The 27,657-nt window shown below is 43.5% G+C and overlaps 1 protein-coding gene across 8 annotated transcripts; it reads right to left on the reverse strand.

Moving 5' to 3' along the window:
* TSC22D2 (TSC22 domain family member 2) lies at positions 1-26,683 on the reverse strand. 8 transcript variants are annotated; one of them, XM_082766776.1, is made up of 5 exons: positions 24,006-26,683; positions 13,558-13,631; positions 9,838-9,909; positions 3,259-3,310; positions 1,999-2,137 (listed from the first exon to the last, which is right to left on the reverse strand). In XM_082766776.1, exons 1-4 carry the CDS (start codon positions 25,988-25,990, stop codon positions 3,270-3,272), a joined length of 2,172 nt encoding a protein of 723 aa, XP_082622902.1. In that variant the 5' UTR covers positions 25,991-26,683; the 3' UTR covers positions 1,999-2,137; positions 3,259-3,269. The 8 variants fall into 8 exon arrangements, 7 of the variants coding, with proteins under 7 accessions (XP_082622900.1, XP_082622901.1, XP_082622902.1 ...); XR_014318088.1 differs by having other exon boundaries at positions 2,052-2,137; positions 13,550-13,631; XM_082766774.1 differs by lacking the exon at positions 13,558-13,631 and having other exon boundaries at positions 1-2,137.
* Between the last annotated feature and the right edge of the window lie 974 nt (positions 26,684-27,657).

The raw sequence follows: 27,657 nt of genomic DNA on the forward strand, positions 1-27,657 counted from the left end.
AGGTACAGGCCCAGGAGCAAACCAGAGCGCCTGCTCTGGAACAGCAGCTCGCAGTTGTGCCCCACGCCGTGCTTGGGGAAGGCGTGCTGTGCAGCGTGCTCTTCGGAGAACCTTCTCAAAAGTAAATGATTGGCTTTGTCACCACAATACCAAACCATTCCAATACCTCAGCACGTCGTGATTGGTACAAGAACAAACCAGTAGAGTCACCGACCACATTAGAAATATGCTGTTCCCAGAACACCCCTCAAAAGCCACACCAAAAAAAAAACAAACAAAAAACAGCAAGATTATTGCAAGAAAAGCAGTTATAACTCCAGCACTGCAGTTAGAATTTCAGCATTATTCCACTGGCTCCCTAGTTGTCTTTGTTTTGATTAAAAATACAGAATTTAAAAAAGCTACAGAATTTAGTTACATTGTAACAACATCTACAGCCATGAATTTTCAACAAAACTGCAATTTAATTTCAGAAAATGTGTTAAAATATATATTTATACATCAAGTTGACACACTGTGTTAGTTTACACAAATGATGGTCTCGCTTGAAACTGTATTTATGAAATGTACATTTTTAATTTAAATACTCAGTATACACTGCACTTAATCTGCATGTTGCATTTATTAAATACATTAAAATCTGCAATGTAACAAAACGTTTTCTGCATACGAAATTCAAAACACCATTTTAAATGAACAAAAGATGGCTCACTTCATTTTTTTTTAAACAACTAGTGCATAGCACACTAGCTCAGCTCCACCAACACCAGCTGTTCTTTCTTTTTTATTTGACATTGTTCACAGACTATTACATATTACAATAAGAGTGCTGGATAAAAACATGAGGTACGAAAGTGGTTCAAAGATTATAGGTCATGCAGATCATGCTAGACAGCAAAGAAAGTTGTGAATGAGAAAACACTAAATAAAAATACATAAAGAATGTGCATTATAAAATAAAAAAAACTCAATTACACAGCTTTGCTTCTTTGGTTACAAAGTAGGTTGAACAATTTCACAGCTTTTTATTCCCACCCAAAAAAAAAAATTATACGAAATGTCAAAAAGCAGAGGAATCGTGGCAATTTCTCTCTATTAGAAAGTAGAAACAGAAATGAGCAAAGTTTTCTTCATCAAAATAGCCCATCAATTATTTATTATATCACAATAACTGGTGACTACCTGTACAGATGCACTATGGTCTTCATACTTACACTCTATACAAAATTTACATTCAAGCTGGATCTTTACTACCGTAAATAAATACCAAAGGTAAATTGCCATTAGTGTTAGAAATATGCCAGGATTCTTTTGTTCAATTATTGCCTAAACATTTTGTCTATTAAACGCAATCCCATCTATCATTTTACTGATACATACATTTATTAAAAAATTAAAAAAGTTCTGTGACATTGTTCATGTACATTATGAAAATAGCAGCCCTGTAATAAATAAAACAAATAAATGAAACTAATGTAGGCAAATGTTACTTATATTGAAAGAACAGTGGCTCTTAAGATGAATTGTTACTTCTTACAAGATAGCAAGGCTCAAAGTAATCCACGGGCAATGGAAACCTCGGAGAGCCACCAAAGCTCTTAAAGACCTCACTCCGGCACACCAAGCAAATGCATTCTCTGCATTAACAACTCTGTCTACCACTCCCCTTGTGCACTGATGACATAATGGACACCAACTGCACTTCATAACACATCAGTGAGGGAAAGCTCTTGGAGAATGATTGTCTAATACTGAAAAGGCCAAACACACAACAGAAGCATGGCTACTTGCTTTCATATAAAGTGGAAAGAACATCAGTGGCACACAAGGACAGACTGCTCTCAGGTTTTTTGTTTTTAAACGAGGCAAGAAAGCTTTACGCTGAGGAGACATTCGGCTGCTGTGGAGGTTGTGTTGGCTGTGGAGGCTGTGCTATCACTGCTTGCGCTTGTGAAGTGCTACTAGGATTGGCCTGTTGGGTTGAAAGTTGGGATAACTGATCATTGTTTGAAAGAGATTTTAACAGTGCATTTTCTCGTTCAAGTAAAGAGTTTCTTTCAACTAATTCTTTTATTTGTTCCTTCAGGACTTCCACTTCTTCTCTTACTGCATACATCAAATGGCTTTTCACTAGATCCTGCAAAGAACAAGTTGACAGTTACTCCAACTGGAAGAACAGTGCCATTCCACCCCAAGCCCAGAATTCACTGCTTTACTATAAATAATAATTTATGATTAGCCTGAACAAATTAGCCTTCAAGAACAGTTAACCTAGTGCTTTAACTCACTGTAAAGTGGCCCATACATCCAAAGCTTTGCTTGCAGCATTCAGCAGTAACCACGTTCCAGCACACAGCCACCTAAGCATGTTTCTGTTATAACTGACTTCTATCCCACCTCACCCCCCACTGAAGAACAAGGAATACTGATGAAGTTACAGTAACCTGAGTAGATACAGAACTTCTGAAAGGGTCTTTTTGTTATGTTGCATGTAGGTATAATCCTACAGAATATTAGGACAACAGTAACCTTCAGGTACTACCCTATCCTTATGGCCTTCGAGGCCTGCGTTAGCTGCTAAAATGAAGCTTTCTCCCATGAACAGCTTCAATAGGCAGGACTGCAGTACACGTAAACCATCACCTGCCACTGCGTGAAGCCTTGTCACCCCAGTTATGCTGAAAACAAAGCCCGAAAATTATGCAGCTACTCAGAATGGAAGCATCAGCTCTGAAGTTTTGACCTGGTGGTAGGAATCCTGTGTTGAATCCCAAGCACTGAGGTATACAAAGGTCAAGAAATAAGAAAGCCCCTAAATCAGGGCAAAGAAAAATCAAATTGAATTTAACTGAAGCTGAACTAACTGTGAAGGATGGCACAGTAGAACGGACAATGAAGAAAACAGAAATGAACATCACTAAAATAAGAGACTCGTGCTATTTTCAGCACTACTTTAAATTCAGTCTCAGCTTGTTCACAGAAATTTATATAAAAAATCATTAAGAACATTTTTGGGCCAACAATGTAAGTGACAAGCATAAGCAAAATGTCACTAAGTTAAACGTTAAAAGAAATACCTTGTTTGTGGTCATCCCATAGTTTATATATAAAATCCCTTTTTCAAACAAATCCTTTTTTTCTCCATCTGACCCAACTGAAGGAAAGTTACTGACTTGTAGGACAAAACAGCTGGAAACTTATGCTCAATGACAAACTGCTGAACCTATTAGAAATAATAGCTTGTGTTTCTTTACTTACCATTGCCTGTTCTATTTTGTTGTCAATGGCAACAACACTTGCACCAGATGCACTGTAAATATAAACAGAAAACTTTGTGAGCATTACCGTATCATTGGGTTAAAGCTCGGCACCCATAGGATTCCCAGAACATGTTTTCTGAAAGGCTAGAGCTTCAGGGTCAAAGGTTCAATGCATAACCACGTATTGTTCCCCCGGCTGTATTGCCTAGGACAGACTTAGCATTTACGAGACACTGCTCCTTCAGCCTGCAATTCCTTGGACTACAGGTATAACACAGGAAAGCACATTTGAATAGACAGTAGAAGAACTGCTGTAATTCCCTGGCTCATTTTTCAGCTTTCTTTCATGGGGAAAATGGGCATGGGATATTCATGAGGTCCTTACCTCTAGTTTAATTTCTGCTAAATTGCTTTTATAAAGCAGTGAAAAAAAATGTGTAATATTTGTTCTCTGGCTTTACTTGAAGATTACTTCCCATTAGGAAATAATTGGATCTGCACTGCCTTCACTACTTTGCAACCAAGCAGCGGTAGTCAATAGGAGTATAAGACGTCCACAGACCTGTAATTCCACAAGAGCATTTACTCAGTTTCAGTGAATTCTCAGTGGATCATGTTTAATGATCTAGAAAATGCACTGCCCTTTGCCTGCTTGCAGCTATGAGTCAGCCTTGTTCCAAAAGACATACGAATGCAGAGCAGTCCGACAAAACATCTCAGTCGGTACAAGAAAGCAGGTGGCTTTTAGATTTACTGTGGGAAACAAGATGTTGGACTACATCTTTAAATATCAGATTACAGCAATTCAGGTCTTAATATTTGTAGGCTGGCTGTTTTCAAGTCACAACATAGAAACACAAATCTGGGGGTGTCCCCTGATCTCCTCCAGACTGATTCTCTAGGTGGAGAAGAGGTGTAGCCCACCCCAGGGCATAAGACAGGATTCAGCAGAGGAACACATCCACAGCAGCCACAGAATAAATTCAAGCCACGCGAATTTTCTGTCATCCCTTACTATCCTTGCCTGACCTCCTAATACTAGGTCCTGGTGATCCAACTTCAGCCCTCAGCTCCGTGCCAGACACAAGACTGCAGTTCTTGGACTACTTGCCGGGCCTGCTAGTGACACCTGCTGATACGCTCCACCAGAGGAGGAAGTTGCTATCAGTAGCGTGCAGCCACATTAAAAAAAAAGTTAATATACAGGAAAAACGGAAGGTTTGCAGTCAGGCTTGGAAACTTGCCCCTTTAAGAATACATAACACTCGCTGATACCAGACACTAACAAAAGATACTTAAAGCTTTTTACAGTGAGTATCAGCAAGGTGGTCATAAATACTAGTTACGTATGTGAGACAAAGGCTCACTGCTGAAAGAACACGTCACTTCAGGGAAGCCCATTTTACAGAGTCCCACAAAAACAGCCGGTACCCAGCACTGATCATTTACAAGTAAAGGGAATTAGCTTCTGAGACTCAGAAAGTAACAGCCTCTGTTGGTAAAGTAAACAAAGCCTGCCATCTGTAACTAAGCTGCTGAACACGCATTTACCAAGAAATGTGTTCCAGTTGCGCAGGGGCTCAACTTAAATGCCTCTACACAAACGTACATAGCAGGGGGAAAAAGAGCAGGGGGAACCAGCACTTTCAGCTCAGTCTCAGGGCTCTGATACCCTAGGCCTTGGAGATGGGTGGGATGGCTTGTGCAGCTGGAGCGCTGAGAGGGATGGCTGCAGGCTGCTCCAGAGCCAGGCAGGGAAGGAGAGGAGGTGGGGTAGCCCTCTGCATTAGGAGGGGTTGAGTATCCCTGGGTAAGTCAGGGGAAAGGGCTGTGAGGGAGGTACTGTGGCTGGAGCATGTTACAGAGCAGCCAACCAGGACGAGGAAGCAGAGAAGATTATCTACAAGCAGCTGTAAGCGTCATGATTGCTAGCGCTTGCTGTCAAGGGAGACTCAACTTCCCCGGTGTCTGCTGGAAATGCAACACTGCAGAGCAGCAGCAGACTGGGAGACCTGCAACATCTGGGGAAAGCTCCCTGCCCCGGGGTGAGGGAGCCGGCCAGGGGACGTCACCGCACCAAGGTGAGACTTGCAGCAATCTTCGTCAGCTTTCACAACTACAGTTTTGCTTTTTAACCACCTCTCTCTGGGGAAGGCCCTTCTACCATACACAGCAGATAGACAAAAAAAACTACTTAGTCTGAGAAATTCCTCATTTAGATTATTTCAAAAAATCCCAGTGCCTTAAATATAGTTTTCACGCTTTATTTTGAGAAGACCATGGGCAAAACTGGATTTGACTGATAACATTGCTTAGCTATAGCACACCATCAGGTATGCAGCTTTTGGAATAAAAGTGTTTTATCCAATACTTACAGCTTGCACCTCGTAATTCCTTACATAGGAAAAATATTCTTAATGTGTATATGCAACTCAAGAACAGCACTATTTTGTTTCAAATGCCTTGTAAACAGGGAAGAGAAGCCTCTTGGACCACCATTTACACACAAATGAAGAAAACAAGAAGAGAACTGGTAAGTCGAAGTGCACATCTGATTTCCAGTGTATGCTATATTTAATATAGAGCAATTGCACTTTCCAGAAGGCAGCGCATTGTTAAAACCTCAGTACAATTCTGACTTCACTGCTACAAAAATTTCTCCTGTGGAGATACGGTATCCCACAAGTATGGAAAGATGTTACTCAGAGGCTTCAGTATCATCATCAAGCTATAATAATGTGAAACAATTCTTTGGTAGGCCTGTGAGCACAACATATGCCAGTGTATAAATTACGGGAAGTATTGGTGTTGCACAGTGATCAGACAAGTGCTTTTTTGTAAAGTGTAATTCTATGGTTCAGGAAAACTTGCTTACTATAGACTATTCCAAAAAGTTGAATGACACTGTTCAAAGGAAAGTGAATAAAGTAACTGTAAAAATTGAGGATCAGTAGATCGGAAGACAGCAAAGAAAGTTAATGCCTTAACGTTGACTTCGTTAATGGTAGGAGGAAAATTTAACCTTCAGCACTACCTGAAGGATGGATGCATTATAATCCATTTTGATGGTGAATTCAACAGACACCACTGTGGTCAGTCAGTATTTTCACCATCAGTGACTTTAGATAGACCCATCATTCTTCCAAGAGATTTGTACTTAACTTCACAATTTGCTTTGAAAGCTAGGTAGAAAGACTAAGAATCGAAGTTTAAGAAGAAAGGCATTTACAACTTAACTCACTCCGTATGGTTCAAAAACCAACATTCATCTTTACAGATTCCAGTCCTCAGTAATGCACGTATTTTGTATCAGCATTACCTGCATTAGGAAGATGAGTTATACGCAGGCCCACCTTGGCACTGTCAAGAACTACACCAGGTAACAGCATTCCACATTTAAGTGAGACTGCGAGCCCTAGTGACAGGACGTTGCAAGCCAGTTTTGAAGCTTGTGTGTTTCCAGTTTAAGAGCATGTTCTGTGTTTAGCCACATTACTGATTATTGACATACTACCTTAGAGAAACTTGTTGCGGGGAAGTCATCCCCCAAAAACTCCCAGAATGCACAAGTTTCCTTGCATTTTCTTGCCTTTTGTTTAATTTAATATCAAGAGACACTGTACTTCCACCTCTCACCTTGAGATACATTACGCCTATCACTCAGCTTTGCTGACCCTGTGAGAGCAGGGAAGACTACCTGCAGAAGCAACAGCAAGAGGTACACTGGTGGCAAGCGACATCCCCCAGCTAACACACGGTAACTCCAGCACTAGATCTATCCTGCTTTAGTTGAAGGTGGAAAAGATGGCATCATAAACCACAACCTGAGACATCCCTGAACTAGGTGACCTCCCCTAGCTCCTTCCTTGTTGCCACTTTGAAACTTTGAAGTAACCTTTCTGAAAGGATCAGTAAGGTATTTCAGAGGTATTTGTTCTGTTTGTAAGTGAATTTCAAACTAAAACAATAAGCATGTTAACTTATTCTTTCCCCTCATTGGGGAGTTACCATGGTCAACTATGCACCTCTATGTCTTACCCCTAGCCAAACTATTTAGTCTCCCCATAGAAGCCTTATCTATTCTTTAAGGAGTTAAGGCATGTTTAACTGATCTCCTGCAACACTTGAAATTCATGGATGTTTAATGCTTCACATAAAAATGCAATGGAAACTTAATAATATTGCTTGGAATTAAAAGTTTACCAACAACAATGGCTGTTTTAGGCAAATCCATGTGAAGCTCCTATGCTACCACTACCACACAAAGGAAATCAGGCCCCACAGCCATCATCCAGACTCATATGGATATGCCAAAAAGCCCTCAATCCCCTTCTTAATCCTCTGAAGTAACAGTGCCAGTCAAAAAGACTGCTGAGACTCATGCCCTGAGCAACGCCTAGGCGAAAACTAAGAAGGGAAAATATTTGCAGGGCTCCTCATTTCACTACTATTTAACAGTTTGAATGTTATCATCACTCTTCCCTGCTGAGGGGTATTAGTGAGAAATACTTGCCTCTATTTCAGTCAAGAATTTTTAGCAATATGTATCTATTGTGATAGCACGTAGCTACTTCGCTGGCTTCCAACAGTCCCAGGAGATGGCTGCTCACAGGAGAACAATCCGTACTTGTTCACAACAATACTACAGTGACATAGGAAAGTTTTCTTCTATGTTTGCACTAAATTCTCCTAACAAGTAAATCCCTGAGGTTCATAGACTGTTTCTGAAGGAGCTGCAGAACACAGTTAAAAAGCCTACGACCAGGTTTAAGATCATTATGTTCTGTAGCACATGAACCCCTAAGTTTTGGGATGAGGAAACAAGGACTCTGAGGAACTCGGAAGGACTTTCATTTTTTTGCGGCAGAGACTTCTTTCACAAACCTGAGACCACAGAAGCCCCACACCACTTAACTTGCCATCAGACATCCCAGGCCTGAGAACAGGCTCCTGCTGGCACTGGAGGCTGCCCCTGCCTGCTGGCTCCATCCTGCTGGGGCTTCCCTCCACATGCCCATGGCCCAGAGAGGGAGCACGGACTGGGCTTCAGCTCCCCTGTCAGGTTTTCACTGGAAATGCTTGTACCACCCCTGATGAAGTTGCTTCAACACTTTTACAAATGCTTGCTTTCACTATGAAGTGTTCAACAAAGATACAAGACTATTTTTCAGAAGCCACTTATATTGCTTTTTTCCTCCTGTATTTCACATTTCCAGTGCCTGTTTTGGACATTATACATGAATCTAATATCTGTCTCAGTTGTAATCACTAGCAATTTTAGTTGTTTGGGTTTTTTCAATCCACTTCTGCATCTTAAGGATTATTTCAAGTTAGACAAAAATAAGAAACAGATAAATGATAGACCTTACAGTGCATTTTTGGTTTACGTACCAAACTTGTACTCAAGTCCCTGAAGTTTGCTTCAGTTAACTAAGTCCTCGAACATAAATACTAACACTGTCCCATAAATACATAGAAATGGCATCATCCAGAGCTTAACACAAAAATACTCATTTGTACAATAAAAGATGTGCTTTTGAAACTTGGCCTAAAGCTAGCACTTTAACAAAAAACAGCAGGATGCATTAGCATTACTTTTAAGCATCAGTGTTGTAAAATATACAAATTATTGCCAAGCAAACTTCAAAGGATTCAGTTAAGCTTTTGCAAGTTGAAGAGCCTCTCAAGTCAAATGCAGCCAGTAGTGATGAAATTGTTACCAATACTTAAAAAAAATAAATAAATAAAAATAAGATCTATACTCCACAGAGCTTGCTAAGCAGTATTGTGACAGGCCAGAGCATCGCAAAACATTAAGTCACATAGTCACTAGGACTTAATGCTGACAATAAAAAAAAAAACACCTTCAAAATCATTAAAGTGCAGGAAAGAAACCATTTGCAGCTACTGATGAATTAGTAATGCATCTCTGGCGAGTCATATCTGTAACAAATATGACTTTGTTGCACTTCATTGCAGTTTCTCGCCATGAATTCAATGCCAACTTAGTAAGCTTACTTTGTCTTCATACCTTGTCACAGTTTGTGTTTGTTACCCATCTAGTTTAACTTCAGCAGAATGAAACAAGCCACTAAGCTTCCTTTCCTGGCCTCAAGCCTGAAAGATTTTAACTTTATTAAAATTGTGTTTAAATACATTTTCACAACCTTTTTTTCTGACATAAGACTTAAGAGTCACAATGTCAAAGTAGTTGTTTTTTGTTTTTTGTTTTTTGTTTTTTTTTTTTTGTTTGTTTTTTTTTAAGGAAGCTGTAAAATGTTTTATTGAAGGCCAGCTATTAGCTGACCAGCATTAAACTCTTTCAGCTTATACTTTAAGTATTACGCATGCATAATAAAGGAAAAAGAAAAATAGCATTTCAGACTTCAATTATAAGTTTCGTTACAGTTATTTCAACTCCATGTCTGCTTTCAGACTTCCAGGCAACAGAGGTCCAACATGAAGTTCTGGACACAAGCAACAGTTCTGCGCAAATGAAATGACGAGAAACTTGCATAGAGCAAAGCCGTTCATGCATACCTCAGCATGTATGCATTCCATATTTAAGCATTCATACCTATCCCAGAAGGTCTTTGACTCACGTAACTTGTTGAAATGGAACGCTTGGTAGAATGCAGTTGACGGATTCCTATGAGATCCAAGAATCAAACAGAGATATTGAAAATGGATATATAATATAAATACTAACTCTTATTCTACCAAAATAATTTAGCTATCCAGACAGGTTAAGTTTTCGTCCACATGTTTAGACTTTAGAGAATCCCTAAAGAAAAGATTGATTGGCTGAAAGTCCTTACTGTTTCTATGAGTTTCCATTAAAGACACATTGATTCCATAATTCCTACTGATTTTCATGCTATTTTAGGTTGCTTCTGTAAAGGACTATACAGTAAAAGCTGTTAATGAAACATCTCATAGCATGCTGACAGTCTCCTATAGGTAATCTGCGTAGCACCCTAGTGCTGTACATACCTACATTCAAGGCATTTCACAAAATGGCTCTAGAACACTACCCAGTGCATCTGTTCTACCTTACACCCTACTTCATGTTAGAAACACAGGAGTTCTCTAACTGGACTCCCGAGTCAGAGCTAAATAGGCCACATTAAACCTACTAAAGATGAAAACTGAAGAACAGGTTAAGTTAAAATTGAAATACAGAATTGAAGATCTCGCTACCTTTGTAAGCGGTTGTCACAGCTGTCCTCACGCTTCCCCTGCTGTTGGGCCCCTTGCTGAGCCATAAAGCTGAGCACCAGCTGCTGCCCTGGGTCTCGCCAAGCTCCAGCAGACTGGTAACTTTTCTGAACACAGGACACGGTGGCACAAGTTCTGTCACCAATGCCAAACCCTTCAGACAGCCTGACCCTCCTTGTTCAGTGCGTATTTGCCCACAGATAGCAACTATACCAAGAGGGTAATTTGAAGACCATAATTATCCAAACACTCATCTGAAGACTTGTTGCTGATAAGATACCAGAGGAAGCACAAAGTCAAAACTCCCCACTGCTAGTAGCTGTATCAGCGTTACACCTAAGCTTAGAACTCATCAGTACTGCTGTCTATCCTGACACTGGTGTAGCTGTGCCAGCCCTGGAGAAGAATTTAACAACTTAACTGAACAATCTTCAGAAGAGCTAGAATTGGCTCAGCTTCTTTTTGAAGGCAGTTTTAAGATCAGAAGCTCATACCAACGTTAGAAGCACAGGTGTCCATCCCTTTTCTAAGTTTGCAGCAAGAATACTTCTTAAAAACAACTGTCTTCAAGGTAACTATTCCCATTTAAGCACAACTACTGTATGTATACTTGAAATCATAAGAAATCACAGAGGCAGCTCCATAAGACACTATTAACCTGCAGTACCTCGATTCCCATGACAGCTGTATACAAACAGCCTAGCAGGGTTAGTAGCTAGTAACGCGCGCGTCTCAGCACAGATCAGGAATCGCTTGTTTGTGGTGTCTGTCACTCCATCTCCTACCTTCAACTCTCTACCCTCCATGAATGTAGCTTAAAGCCTGCTGCAGATGTTGCTTGATCAAACTGACCAAATACCATGATTTCATGTTAGAACTTATGTTTTCCTAAGTATTGCACGCTTGAGTGACAATTAATTCAAGTAATTATAGGGAGGAGCAGTACGTAGCAGCACAATAGGTAAAGGATACAGCGACATAACATAGGAAGTAACTGGCATCTACAGACACAATAGCACTCCTTTGCTTAAAGGAAGGATGAGGCCCAACCTCTTCTTTCTAATTAAGATATCTCATGCATATGTAGAAGTCTCTTCCTCATAAATTGACTGTAAACAAAAAGTCATTTATCTCCCAGGATAAATTTACTTGCATCATGCAAAACCTATTGCTAGCTTTGAAAGGTTGTGGCTCACAACCACACAGCATATATTTCACACAATCTATTTTTGCACTGACACCCTATATGCAATATACTCTCACAATTCTTAAGCAAGTATCTGGAAAATATCTGAAAAAGCACGAGCAAGTTTTCTTGTTAAATTCTCATTTTTACAAAAAAAAAAAAAATCTCAGCAGCAGGGTATATTACCTTAGACAACTAACATTTCCTACTCTGCGGCTCTACCTCACTCAAGACATTAATGGGGGGTGGCTCAATACAAAGAGCAAATCCAGAGAAGTAACCGATGTCTGACATGCAGGTCTGAGCTGATGTTTGAGCTCCAGACTGCTGAGGCATCTGTTTTTAACCACACTAAACTGTGAAGGGTTGGAGAATTACCGAACTCCTTTCAGCTTGCTGAAACAAGCGAGAGAACTGCTTAGAGCAGCAGCGCAGCCTCCCCTGCAGCGCAGCCGCCGCACTCCAGAAGTCCCCACGGCACCCAGGGGCCGCCCGGACCAGGGAAGCCGATTCCCGAGGCTCCCTCCCCAGAAGCAGGCACCAAGGTTCAGTCCCAGCTGCTGGCAGACACACAGCAGGGCCCAACAGCCAGCTAGACGTGCGGCCCCCAGCACTTCACCGGAGGAGCCCCACCAGGCATTAGTCTCCATCTCTGGTTGGAGAAGAAGAGGTGTTCCCAAGGATGGCTTGATCCCAGATCCAGAGCCTATGACAGCTGACTAGCATAGCAAGGTTAGACATTTAAACTGCATCTCGCTTCGTACAAGAGTCCATTTCTCTGTGATGAAGTCCTACAGGAGATTTATTTTCCTCTAAACGCTCACAAACTCCAGTCTTCTCTACGCACTCCAGAACTGTCTCTAACAACAGTTTTAGCATGACAGAAATTTGATCTAAATTTAAAGGATGACATTTTTATCAGTTCTCTGCATACCTGAAACATCAAGTTGTCCCTTCAAAAGGGAAGTCTAAACAATGTCTGACCTCTCCCCCCACCTTTGGAAGGGTATCCTCCCTCCCACTGTTGTTAATCAGGGGACACATGTGCCAAATTGAAACTTTACTCGAGAGAGCTCTGCTTTGCTAGAAAGCATGCCCAGGAAAGCTGGCAAATATTCAAGTACACAGACAGATGCTTTTTCATTTGAATAAGGGTACTGGCTCTGGAAGTAGCAGTTACCAACACGACCCACAGCGGCCTTGTTTCCACCTCCCACCTCCGAAGGAGGCCTAGGAGCATTGCTGCTCATTACACAGCTGAGCATGCTTCAACTACTGGCCAACAGCAGCAGTTAAAGGCCACAAAAGGAAGAATACCTGAAGAATACCAAGAATTATTCAAGGTGTCGCAATAAATGTTCATACCACTCCACCTCAGACAGTTTTGTCTCAGTATCAGTGATTAACTGAGGATAGGGATGATGCAGAAGAGTAAAAATGCCAAAGTACCCACGAAGGTGAAGAACATGAAACTAACAGGTCAGACAACCCATGTTCAATACCTCAGATGAAAATCAAAGCAAAATAGAACCACCTATTATTACCTATACAGCAGCAAACTGGCATGGATTGCCATTTTAGAAGCTTATGTGAACCAAAAATTCTTTATGAAAAAATTAACAGGCCTCATATAGAAAGAATACAGAAGATCTAATTATTATTAAATTAGTAATGCTTTTAATGCCACCTTGCATGACATCTTTGTAATTAAGATCATGGCTTATTCAAAGTGGGTCCACAATTGATCAACTACTCTGTACACGTGGCTCTCCAAAAGTTCAGTGGAAGAAGGGAAGGATGCATCAGCCAGAGCTCTCCAGGGGTCTCCTCCGAGTCTGTTATAAGAAACTTTAATCCACGACTTGGGCAGTGGAGTACAGACTACCTTTATACCTGCAGATGATCTGCAAGCACTCTGGACAGCAGGAATAGAATTCAGGAAGATCTTGCCCAATTGGAGCAATGGTCTGAAATAAAAAGGATGCAATTCAATAAGGATAAGCACGAAGTATTATGCTCTGGTAGCAACAATCAGCAGCACAACTACAAAACATGGAATCAGTAGTTGAGTGCAATTCCACTGAAGAGAATCTAAGCAGAAGTATCGAAGTTGTGATATTTCAGTCTTACACAAGCTATGCATATACTAACTGAAGTCTTGTTTTATTTGGCCCCTAACCTAGATTTCTTACAGTTTCAGATGCAAACTGTCCAGAAGGATATAAACCTACCAAGGTTCAGGTAAGACCACTATAAGATGTTATTTTCCATTCCCTCCCTCTCCCCCAGTTAATCAGTACCAAAAGTAGAAAAATTAAGCACTGAAGAGAGATGGAAAACAGTTCTAGGCTTCATGTACTTTAAAATATCTGCAAAGGAACAGAAAAATCTCATTCCTGTTGGGTATAAGCACAATAAAATTACTATGGGTTTGGGGGTTTTAACTTGCAGAAGAAGTTTGTATTACACATCAGAATTGTTTTCCATGCAAACAGTAAGGAATAGAAAAGAATTCTTAAAGTAATGGCGGAATTCCCATCCTTGGTGATAGCTGTTGCTCCAAAAAAGATTCCAGGCCCTTACATCCCCAGATGAGCCCATCGGCCCATCTTTCACAATTCGTTGAGAATTCATGAGATCACTAGCAAGAACTTGGATTCTATTCAAAGGAAGAACTTTAATTTCTACAGGAACCAAATTTAACTATGAAACAGAATATAAAGTAGTAAAGAAAGACTAGTTTATACTCTGAAGCCAAGCTGCCTTTCATTTCAACCATATAGTTCATTTGCTTTTCTGGTGGAAAGTGAGTGATGATCACTAAAACCAAATTCTTTGTTGCACAGAAAGCTCATATTCTAGCATGTTAAGATGAGAAAGTATTAGTAAAGCACCCTATATTCTTGTGTTCCTGTTCTTAGAAGGTCATTAATTATAGAGTAATGCTCTTGCATCAGAAGGATAGGAAATTCAGCAGCAAGCTTCTCTTTCTTTATCCTCTGCACAGAAGTTTATAGGAACCTGACTATGCATCTGTAAAATAAAACCATTATTTAGCCATATTTATTAAAACACGGAAAAAACTTCTAAAATTTATACAAGATTATCTTGCCTAGAAGCATTTGAAACAGAAGTTAGTTTTCAGTTCCACGTTGTACTGATCACCAAAAGGCTGTTTCACTAGTAGCTTGCTATGTACCTAGGAGCTACAGCCTGCAAAGACTGACCACACTTGGTGTTCAGATGAAAACAGTTGGGGTGGTTCCTTTAGGAGTTGAACCAGGGGTTTTGTTGTCACTTAACAATAGCTTATCAGGAAACTCCCTGCAAAGTTTATTGCATTTTAAGATCATGTTTAGCCTAATAACAAAATTCCTTCTCCACTCCTCTTTTAAAAGCTGTTCCACTTCTTATTTATACTACTATAAATCAACTGTGGGATCTCCGGATATTCTACCTACAAAACACGGTAACCAGAGTACAGAGCTTACATGAGAGACTTGGCAAATATTAAACTTGGGGCAGTCAATGTGGAATTAAAGAAGGAGAAAAAAGATTAAAGCTATCAAGTTGTGTTTAATTACACAGTTCCTTCTTTAAAGCCATTATATCTGAAATACATATGCTGAGAACAACAGCAAGAATTAGTTTTAGATGCATTTTAACTATTGTGACAGGAAAGGCTGACTACATTAGTGGCCTGCATGACTGTTTTTGGGACAGTGGCTCCAAACCACCGTGGACTTTATGGTTCACGGTCTACTTGTGAATGAAAATATCATTAAGCGGAAACAAAGCATTCAGCACAGGTCTGACCTCCACCAGAAAAATCAAGAGAAACAAATTTAACTGCTAAAAAAATCACTTCACATAGGACATGCTTAACAGGAGTTTTGCAACATAACTCAAGATGAAGGAGATAGAACAGCCGGATGTACTGCACAGCAGCAATCAGGATACTGTCTGCAGCACCAACAATGCCTCAGATGCTTTACAAACAAGCTGTACACTCCCTCTCAATGCTTCCAGAAATGATGAAACTGCAGCTAATGAGCTAAAGTACGTATCACCTGAAATGCAACATCAGTCTGACGTTAACAGCTTGCTTTCAACTAAGCTGCACCTCAAACTCCTGATGTTTGGATTTAAGGTATGAGAAAAAAAACTCCAGTTTCCTACCAGAGTTGCCTATTCCTTTCCACAGGAAAGATCAGAGCAGTAGCCTGAATCTTCTCCACCAAGAGGATTTTGGAAAATATTTCTTTTTGTACAAACTAGAGCTCTCTAAGCAGAAAGCAAATGAGATGACTGTCAAGTGGTCAGAGTAAGCAAGTCTGACAGAGCCATTTCGCTGCCATCCGCTTGGTCTGTTGAAATGATGGCATTAGCTTGCCCTTGCTCTGGGGGCCTGGACTCTGAAATACGCTTGTAACATTCTTCAGTCCTGACATTCGCCAGGGAAAAGAGTAAAAACACTTAAAAGAACTGAAGGTGAGAATACAGCATGGACTGAGCAGGTGAGATCGACATTAATAATGGTCACAGCAGAGGGATACAGCAAATAATCCGAGCACTTGCACGCAGCTCTGAACAAAGCAGTCTCTGGTACCTCCACCGTGCCCTCCCAGGCAGGATCACCATTTTCCTGAGTTACGCAGAAGGGATGCCAACATTCTCTACTTGTTACAGCAATGCATAGTTGCAGAAAACACTTTTCCACTTGACTCACCATTACATTTTAAAACATACTTGAAGTCCTTGATAGTCCTGTTCCAACGTAGATCAGACACCATTTCATAGCATTAGGGAACAGACACACCTGAGGTGAGAGTGCTTTGTGAGACAACAGGTGACCCAGCCTCACTTCCACACTGAATTAGGGTCTAATAGCAAGTTTTCTTCCCCATGTGCACTTGGTTGCTTGGTTGATTTTCTCATGCTTTTTTTTTTTTTTTTGTTATGATGATGTTTCTTTTGTTTGTGAGGCTTTATTTATTTATAGAATTTGACTATCAACTTTGGAAAATCTTGTCTGAAGTACCAGAACCTTTTGAGGCAACATTAAATTCAAACAAATTTCTGAAGTAGTTTAATATCTACAAGTCACACCGTACATTTGCTTTAGAGAAGCTAACCAGATGAGATGTCTTAGGTGCAACTATACCTAAGTATTCACTCAGGTCTACCGAGTTTTGCCACCAGTAAATTCAAGGCTTTTTCTGATTAATGTCACTTTGTATATACAAAAAATCTGGCAGGCAAAAGCTACCAAGTCAGTAGAACACAGGACTGTGAAAAGCGCAACTTCTCTCTTGGTTTTATTACAGTTTTTGAAAGCATGAGTGAACGTCTCTGTGAAGGAAGAGTTACAGCTCAATTACATTGGCAAGAATTAATGAGGACAGTGGGACAGCACACTTCTGTGCACAGAGCTGTGAACTGATAAAAGGGAGGCACCTCATCGTAAGACGTAACTAAATAACAGAGGTCTGTAACTGCACTAGGTTAACAATCATTCTTGGAGGGAACTTTGCCTAAGAATTCAAGTAGTGCTCATCTTTTACATTTACATTTAAGAAAAATACTCCGAAATTCAACTATTCCTTTCATACTCAGTTCTCAAAATAAGAGAATTACCTTGACTTCTACTCTCAGCTTGGCTGCTGAAGAAGAAAGCATTTAGCAATACATATGAACTTATCACTACAGAGGATTAGGCTCCTACTGCTTGCTCTGCCCACAAACTAGACTTCATCAAACCTATTGATGAAAGGAAGAACAGTTTGATTATTGATGAAAGAGGCGCTGCAGAGGGAACAGTTTGCTTGAGAACATTAATTTTCATAGAAAACAGCCCAGAATTGAAATCCCCCCAACTACATTGCACATGAAGTTACAGTACAGCAATTTAAGATATTTTAGCTACCAATAAATACTAGTAGTTCCTGTTCTTTGACAACAATATTTATTTCAAGATCTGTGAGAAAGAAAAAAAGTAAAGGGAAACAGATTCAAGGAGACTCAGCAAAATCCTTCCTGTCCTTATTTATGTGACATGGGTCAAGAAAGCATCTCTTAGCAAACAGGTTTAAGTACTTCGCTTTTTAAGCGGATATTAGAATCTAGACTATGGATGGCACAGTTTGCACGTTCACTTCTTTGCCTTTCTATACCATTTACAAGTTCTTTACAACCTGTTTCATGCATGCATGCACTCAGCTGTAATTATAACAAACACACACTCAGCATAAGAGCTACCACTTGGCTTCAAGACGTTATTTAAAGAGGCACTGTAGGGTTGGTCAAGGCGTTCAAGGACCTTGCAACCTCCAAACCAGCACCAGGGGCAGGGGCTCTGGGCACAAACTGGCTCCCTGTGGCCCCTAGGCAATGCTTCTGTGCCGGGTGGGTGCCACAGGGTGCTGGGGTCTCCTTGGGGACCTTCAGAAGCTGCCAGGACATGGCCCTCAGCAGCCCTGCTGGGGCAGAAGAACCTGCAGGTGCCTCCAAACCCAGCCTGTCCCATTCTGTAGGTGTCTTCTGCTATTGACACAGATCTCTCTTGGTTTGTGAACTCCAAGGAGCACCACACCAACAGGCCAGCTGTCATTGTGCTAGACAGCTGACAGCGCTGTTATACTGATCAGTATTTCCACCTTCTCACTGCACTGAGAAAAGAATTCAATCAAGCTGTCATGATACAAATATTATTCCTAGCTTCAGAGGGTGAACATATATACAAAAAACCTCTTGGAATAATTTTTTTCAGGCAAAGTAAGAAGACAAGCATCTAGCTGTCCTTCATGTGGCAGAATAGGCAACTCACCTGCCTTACGTGAGTAAAAATAGATTATCCTGTAACACAAAGCATTTACTAGCACTTAATACATGTTTGAATTTATAACTTTAAAAATAAAGGGATTTTTAAGAAGAATAATGAAGACACTACACTTCAAGCAACCTTTTATGCCTGGAGAACCTTCTTACTATAAATAATTTTATCTTTACAGTTTGTCAAATACATGACTAAAAGTAAACACCTGAGGCTGACAATCTAGATTTCTCTACCAGAACTGAAATACTCATTACTTTGGCAGTAAAATTTTCACAGAATTTTAAAGAATCTTTGCTAACACACAAAATGCATATATGAAGGTTGTTTGTTTTTTCCCCCATGAGCAGCAGAAGCTATTAATCATCAACTTTATAACTGAAAAAACATAACCTCAAAATGCAACAGGGTGATACTCAATAACCAGTACAGTCACAAGGAACAGTTCCTTTTCTCTTAATGGACCCTTTACTGTAAGGGAATATCAGGAACTTGGGAGGACGCGCATGTCCGAGAGCAATTTCAGTTCCGGTAGCTTGGCAGTAGCTCAGTAGTCCTGCCTAGCTCAACAAACCTACAGGCCTGAACGTTCAGCTTTTAATGAGAGCTTTCAAAAAAGCTCCCATGAAACATATGCTGTTATTTCTATCATACAAAACAGCATTGAGAAAGAGGCTGACTATGGAAAACTTGCACTCTGCTGTAGTGAGTAGAAAAAAAAACAAACCTACAGCAGCTGAGCAAAATACTTGGGAGTATAAGGTACAGAGAACCATTTATTTCAGAGCCGGTATACTGCAGTCTTCAGAACAAGCCAAGTTGTTTAAGTTCATGAAATTCTTTCAAGTATTTCCCCCCTTTCTTCCTTTTAATAACCATCTCCTCTGAAACAATTATACCTCATTAGGTTTCAGACGGTGTGGATTTGCCCTCAACAAAGGCATTTAACAGTGTACACTGGAAAACAGCACTGCCAAACAAGCAATCACAATTTTCTGTTTAAACTCCTTTGAACACTCAAGAACATACATGTTAAGCTTTCCATAATCTAGAAAACACTGTGACAGAGTCACTTTACGGAACTTTTTGCTATAGGAAGTACAAGACATGAACGCAACCAACTGCAGCTTTATTTGCGTTAACTGTCCGTGGATACCTCCCCCTGTACCGTCCACCTCGGAGGTCCCGTCTCAGCTGTGTTCCAAGTGCTGCAGCTCTGGCCACTGAACTGCGAGAGCACGCCTGCATCTCATTCTCACCTGCCTCTGCAAACCCTCTTACTCAGAGCCCTTTAGGGGAGATGAAAACACATTCAGATCCCTAGCTGCAGTGGAGTTCGGAGTTTTAATAAGTTTACAAACACAGTGAAGGAAGAGACAGAATTCACTAACAATGCAGTTCAAGTACTGCTTGCTGGTATGCACGCGCAGAACGCTCATTCTTCAGGAGTACAACAAAATATGCATCCAGGGCAATACATAAAAAAATGACACCAAAGTTACATCCATTCCTATGCCGTTTCTTTCTTCCTTACATTATGAATAGGGTCTCAAGAGCTCAGTTTCAACAATTATACTTTGTCAGCAACAATTAGTACACTACACAAAAAAGTGATTTAACTGAGCAGAGATGTATGCTGTGAAGAGGTCTGTACAGCCAGGTTTTCAACAGTTTAGCTGCTGCAGCTGACAGTCCACAATTGCAGCCATTCATTAGCATTCCTGGAATACAGCCGGCACAGTTCAAGCTGGTCAGCTATCTCTGGAAAGTGATCTATACTCTGCTCCTTTTCCAACATGCCTAGTAATATTTTGCCCCCAAAGTCTGCCAAACATGCAGGAGGTTTGAACAAGCTTTCTCAGTAACATTCTTTTAACAGAGGCAACACATTTCTCTTCCCCCAAGAGCCAAAATAAAATATTAAAGCAGCTACAACATTATGCCTGTCAGCTACAAATTTGGGTACACATGGATGTGAAGGTGAATGAAGAACTGACATATGCTGATCCTGAAACAAGCTGCTGTTAAAGGCTAGTTGATGTGAACATGAAATCCAGTTCTAGCTGTTTTCATAGCATTTGGCAGACATTAAACTTAAAGTGGCTTGCAACGTCCACATCTAGCTCAGTAAGAGTAGCATTTCCTCAATCCTTGCATACTGCTGCACTTTATTCTACTTGTAGACACACTGAGAGGAAAGAAACGTTATGCAGTAGACCTTTCATAACTTGTACAGAATTTATTTCTCTTTTTAACATCTTAGTGATTTTGATACCTAAGCTGAGTTACAGAGCTTTGCTTTTTAAAGGAAGGCTGCGATGTGTCAAAGGCTTTTTTATTCCGGACCCCCTTCCCCGGTAAGATTTCATGGTTACTCAATTCATCATTATTCAGCAGGTCAACAGAAGGAACTGCAGTTTCATTTATATTACCGTGAAAGTGTAATGGACTATCAAGGCAGGAAATTGAAGGTTTTTAGGCAACACATCTTGCAAAAAAAAAAAAAAAAAAAAAAAATCAGTTCTACATCTACAGATAAATAGTTCTATACATGTATCATCTCCTCACACCTCAATGTGCGTATGCATCACTTCCTCCACTCCAATTTTAGATGTGGGACAATTTAAAACAGTAGACCGTAAGACAGGAATACAAAGAACTTTTTCTCAACATTGGAGCCGACCAGCATCTTATAATAGGCCTCTGTCTCTTACTATAGCTCTCGGACTGTTTTGAAAGAGGTCTCTCCCTAAACTATTTTACCAAATAGATCCTCTTCATATTCGAAGTGGTGAAGGACTTACTAGATGAACTCAGGATATTTAGAGCTATACAGTATTCCCTGATGAATCATTATTTTAGAACAGTACTATAAGAATAATCTGTACAAGTTTGTGAAGTTTCAAGCATGTAGAAGTGCTTAAACATAGTCAAAGGTGTCAGAAGAAATGCAGACACCTGCCTACAACCTTAATGTCACACACTATGGTTGAAAAGAAAAATGCTTTCCACAGAGTTTCTAGCTCTTGCAATCACAAACTAAATTCTCTACACAAAACCAAGCGTTAACTTCCTGAACCCGCAGGCAGCCTGAAGCAGTGACTCACCATGTGCAAGCTCCCTTTGCGCCCTATTAGTTTTATCGCAGTGTCAACCCTCAGCCTATTAATGACACTTGAAGGTCTTCATTAACTATTTCACCACTGATTTCAGACCATTAAGCAGCTGGGAATAAGCCCAGGGGAGTAATGGTGTAATTTAAATGGCTGGAAAGGAAAAAAGCAGGAGAAGGAGGAAAACAGTGAACAAGCAGTCATTTTATAACAAAGCCTTCTCAGCGAGTAAAGCAAATATAAATTAAGCGGTAAAACAGTGCTTAACAAGCTGTTAGGCTTTTCTCCTTTGTCTGAAAACAGTGGAAGTAAAAAAACTTAGATCTCTGTCTCCTACGTTGTGCAATGCGTGGGCCTGTTTAGGGTAAGCTTTCATTACTTACCAGCACTGCTACTAAATCAAGCTATTCCAAGCTGGCAGAGACACACACCACAGAGCTCCTGCTCAGTGCACCACTTCAGCAAATGACTAGGTTTTATCACCCAGCGCAGAAGCAGACAACTGAGAAGTACGCATTTCTTTCAAGATAACCACAAGTTAGTTTCCCTACTGCACGTCGTAGGGCAGCACGTACAAAGAACACTGCACTCCGATCCGTTCCTGTTTCTCACTCGCGGCTCTCGTGGCCACGTTTCGGAGAAAGCTTCGGAAGCTAGCAATGCACAAAGCAGTGCTGCAAGGTGGCTCAACCTCAAATAAAACAAAACAAAAATAACTTTTAAAAATCACTGTTCAGGGCATGGCTACCAAGACCTGTCTCACTAGTAGCCAACACAGAGTTTGCAACTTAGAGCTCTAAGTCACACAAGTCTTCCCCTCACCATGAGGTAAGGGATTCACTTGTCACCGTCACGTCTGTTTCCACACTTTATATAAACATTACATATTACAAGCTATGCAAAATGAAAATCATTAACATGATTAAAAACAAGCTTTTTTTTTTTTTTTTAAAAATATTCAGAGCTATTAAAAATACCAGGCTGAAATCAAACGTGATTTGCACTATGAAGAGTTTGTCAGGAACCCACTTAAAGTAGGCACAACCACCAGAAAAATTTAACTGCAGAACTAAGCCTTCTATGACTTTAATGAAAACTCAGCTGCCTTCAAGCCAGCTCTTGCTTGCATAAAGGTATCCGGAAGGTTACCACCTGAAATGAAGCTAGGCAAAGCTATAGTGAGCACAAGGCTGTTGTTACTGCAGAACTAACTCTTAAAAGACTAATTTGTCTTTGGGGTACCTTCTCCACCCAAGACACCCTGACCCCACACGTGCAGCAGCTTTACTAAAAAGCACTTGAAGCAACACTGACAGCATTATCATACAGTCTGGTGTTCTTCTGAGGGAAGGGAAGGCCTAAGGATAATTTAGGCATATCAGACCTTTTCATAAAGGTGTTACTCCTATTTTTAAAGATACAAACAAGTATAACACATATACATGTGTTTCATTCCCCCAAAATGCAGTAATCCCAGCAATAAACATTAATGACATGAACTCAATGCTTAAACTCTGCTTTCCTTGGAAGTCCTCTCAAAGGAGCAGTCGGTAAGCACAGCTTTAGTCATCATGCTACCCTCCAGAACAGTCTGACAAGTCTATGAGAATCAAAGAAATCCATGGTCCCTCTCTCAGGCCCTTCAGCATGCCTTCTCACATTACACGCTACACTACATAACTAAAATTGACAGTTCTTAATTATTTTTCGATTACAACCTCAAAATACATTTTCTTGCTTTCCATTGTGTCTACAACTTCACTCAAGTAAGCAGTGTAAGTGGTATCCTTTTCATTCAAAGAGCTATCATCTGTAGAGCTTCCACTACGTCAGCACCTAACACGCACGTCCAGATGCAAGTACTTGCCTCACTGACTGGTAATGTAAAATGCAGGATAATTTAAAAAACGGAATCAGTGCTAGAAGCTTGTAAGTTTTCCAAGATACCTCAACTGGTTGGCCCTCAGACAGCAAGGCACAGTGCAATACAGCAGTGGATCGTTACTCTAACCCAGCTGTCATTTGGCTATTTTACACGAAGTTCAGGGGAAAGGAGAGGAGCGAACAGACTTCTTCACGCACTGAGCAATTATGTGTAGGAGGGCAGACAGTTTTCAGTCACTTTGATTCAGAAGACGAATTATTTGTGCATTAAGCAGCTTTCTTGCCCTTTTCTGCCCTGCTTTGAGAGAAAAGTAATCATAATTGCAGCCTGAGAAAGATTACAGTTCGCTACTTGCCTAAACACTCTGCTGTTTTGTACAATTCGATAAAAGCAAAATTTCAGTTAAGACTTTTTGAAAAATATGAACTGATAGAAAACTTGAGAGTAAGTTGAAGGATTCTTTTAACCCTTACTAAAAGGTATTTTTATGGTGTTAAAAAATAACTCATACCTGTCTTCATCACCATCAACGGGAATAGATATGCCAAACACTGAGCTGGCAAGACTGTTCATAGGAGTACTCGCAGGTAACTGAAGAGGGTTTGCTAGAGCATCTGGAATGGGAGGCTTCACAAGAGGTTTATTTTCAGCTGTAAGAGAAAGTGGTGGCTGAGGTAGGGGTTCCGATTTTCTTCTAGTATCATCGATCTGGCCTACTATGGGTTGAGCTTGAGTCTGAAACTGTCCAAGGTTTGACTGTGGCAGATTCGTAGGTACGTTAGGGGCGCCTTGTATTAGGGAGTGTCCGACATGCTGCTGCTGGACAACACCGGTACTTCTACTGACAGAAGTGTGGCTAGTCAGCTGCGACTGGACCAGCGTAACAGGGACATTTGGCATAGTAACAGAAGTGGTAGACACACTAGGCACGCTTGTACCGGGCACAACTGCAGGCACGTTCTGAACTCCAGAAACCACGGCATGGGGAGCACCAGGCATTCCAGACACTTGACTGCTTCCACCCATTTGATGCTGAGTCACAGATTTCTGTTGCACAACTCCCGCGTGTCCAATCCCTTGCTGCACCACACCTCCTGGTTGCGGAACGGCAGTCTGACCAGCTTGTGTCTGGCCACTCTGCATTACTGCCGATCCCTGTCCGACCGCTTCACCCGGCTGCGCCGACACCCCCATCACAGCTGCTCCCACAGGTGAGGGGTTCTGGCCAGCCACCTGGCCCACAGGCAGGCTGGAAGCCACAGTACTTGGAACAGAGCCTGCAGCAGCTTGTTGAATAGCTCCTTGAGGCTGCATAATTGTCATGTGTTGCATGTATTCAGACTGACCAGAAGGTTGCGTCGGCAATAGATGTACGGGTGGTGGAATCTGGGACTGAGAATAAGCAAATTGTTGAGGCTGAGTCACTGGTATGCTCGCTTGCTGCACCTGCTGCTGTGCCACAGGCATGCTGGGCTGGCCTATTGTTACACTTGGAGGTGCCATGCCTTTCCCATTGGGTCCAGCCTGTGCAACACTCTGCGTATTCACTTGTGGCTGCGATTGCTGCGGCACCATCATTTGCTGATTTGCTACTGAAGCCCCTGAAAACATAGGCTGAGCAGTACTTTGAGGCATGGCCCCACCTATGGGTTGCTGTGGCTGTTGTTGTTGCCCAATGACAAAACTAGGTTGCTGTAGGCTCATCTTCTCTGTCTGGAGCAGCTGCGACACAGCAGTAAGGGAACTGTCAGCTATGGAATCAGGGCCATGTGCCGATGCTGGCACAGCGGAGACCACGACGGAACCTCCTGTGGCACCAAGACCGCTGTCCCTCTCTTGAGCGGCCTGCTCGAAGGTGCTACTGTGCCTAATGCAATCTCCAGTCCTGCCCAGGACACCACCACCATCAGAGTCCCGGTCATAGTACTCCATACACGTCCATCGTCCTCGCCTGTAGGGCTCGCCTGTGCCATGGTCCAGCTTGATCACCCTGAAGCGGGAGCTGCACGCAGCAGCCACTGTCTGAGACATTGTCCCAGGGGCGGCAGCTGCAGAAGGCCCTGTGGAGGGCAAGGCAGTTTGAGCGCCGCTGCCTCCTGCCACGGCAGCGCCAGGGGCGGCAGCTGGCAGGGGCACGGCAGAGCTCTTGGGCACAGCCCCCCCGCTGGGGGCCACGGCTGGCGGAGCGGCGGCTCCCCCGCCAGCAGCCGCGGCCAGCTGCCCGTCCAGGAGGAGGTTGGGAGAGACGCTGCCGGGAGTTTCGGCCTCGCCCACGTTGTTGAGAGTCTCTTCAGAGGAGCTCCGCTCGCAGACGTCCTCGGGGCCGTAGTCGGTGGCTCGGGAAACGTCGAAGATTTCTGAAGACACGTCCTCGGTGCGGGACTCGTCGGGGTCGTCCAGGCTCTCCGTGTCCTCGGTGATGCTGCTGGCCACCTGCGCCGTGGTCACGCTGGTGATCTGGAAGCAGCTCTTCTTCTTGGCCGGCATCTTGGACATGTTTCCGCCGCGGGGAGGGGCTCCGGCAGCCGGGGCGCGGCGAGCGCGGCGCCGGCCGGGGGCGGCGCGGGCTGTCACGGCGTGCCGGCCGGGCCCCCGGCGCTGCCGCGCATCCTCCGGCGCCTTCCTGCCCTGCGGCGGGCCCGGCCGCGGCGCTCCCGCTCGGGGGCCGCGCGGGGGGCGGTGGCGCCGCTCCTCCTCTTCCTCCCCGGCCGCAGCCCTCCTCCCGCGCCGGGCCGCGGGGCCTCCTCGGCCTCCTCCTGCTGCTGCTGCTGCTGCTGCCGCTCCCCGGCCCCGCTCCGCGCTTCCTGCCGCTCGGCCCGGCCCGGCCCGCCGGGTGGGGGGCGCAGGGCGCGGCCCGGGCGCGGGCAGGGGGCGGCGGCAGAAGCGCCCCGCGGCCCGGCCCGCCCGAGGGCCCCGCGCTGGCCGGGCGAGGCCCAGGCGGCCCCGCGTCCCCCCGCCCCGCTCCGCGCTCTACCTGGACACCAGCGCCAGGCGCATCCTGCTCGGAACCGGCCGCGGGCGGGTGCCGCGGGCGGAGGAGGCGGGCGGCGGCCCCTGTGCGGCGAGGACGGCGGCCGGGCTGGAGGCCGGGCTGGAGGCCGGGCGGGCGGCGGCCCCTGCGCTGCGCTGCGCCGGCCCCGGGCGCGCGGGCTCCGACTGCGGCTCCCTCGCCCAAGATGGGGCTCAAGTCCTGCCGCGCGGCATGCCGGGAGCGGGGCCGCCCCGCCCCCCGACGCCGCGGCGCGGTGACGTCACGGCCCGCCGGGCGTTCGTCACGGGGCGGGGCCGCGCGGCCTGGCCCTGCGCAACGCGGCCCCGGCCCCGCCCCGCCCCGCCGGCAGGGGGCGCGCTGCCAGGGCCGGGGGCCGGGGGCGGGGCCGGGGGCGGGGCTGCAGCGCCCGCCTCGGAGCCGCCCCGGAGCCCCGCGCTGCCCCCCCCCGCCCCGCCCCCTCCCGCCCGCCCAGCGCGGGCCGCTCCCCGCCTCGCGGCCTCCTGCCCGGCCGGGCCTCGCAGCGAGCTTGGGCTTTCTCCTCGCTGCTTTGCACCGCGTCCTCTGCCCCCCCCTTTTACGCCGCTACGAGCCGCCTCTCAGCCCTGTTTCTCTTTGCACTAACTCGTCCCTCGTTATTTGCTGTCCCCGTATTCTTCAAAGCCCGCCTTGCAGAGGTCCTTTGTTCTGCACGTGTTCGGAGGCGGTGAGCTGCGAGCGCAGCATCCTTCTGCCTTTGTGCTCCTTAATGAGTTTGAATTCCCCTCTGAACTGCATCTCCACTGCCTGGATCTCCTTCTGGCAGACAGGAGTTTTCCCTCTCAGCGTGAGATGAGTTCCACCAGGCAGCTCGTTCTGGAATAGCTCCTACCTGGTATCCACTGGAGGATGACACACATTCTTTATCTTCTGCTTGCTGCCATCTGTTTTACTTCCTCTGGCCCTGCGATTGAACCTGCATTCTTAGAATTTGTCTTTTATATTCAGCCCTGACTTTGGAGAGGAAAGAAGACAATTCCCCAAACTTCCTCCCAAACAAAGCCCCCCCGACACACATTCCTTTGTTTCCTGTGCTCTCTACACAGTATGATTTCAGATATACAAATGTTAGAAAGGAAATGTAATGCAGACAGTGCAAGATCTTTTAAAATGCATAATATCATCTCAATACTGA

Source organism: Aythya marila (assembly GCF_965140915.1).
Source record: "Aythya marila genome assembly, chromosome: 9".
NCBI lineage: Eukaryota > Metazoa > Chordata > Aves > Anseriformes > Anatidae > Aythya > Aythya marila.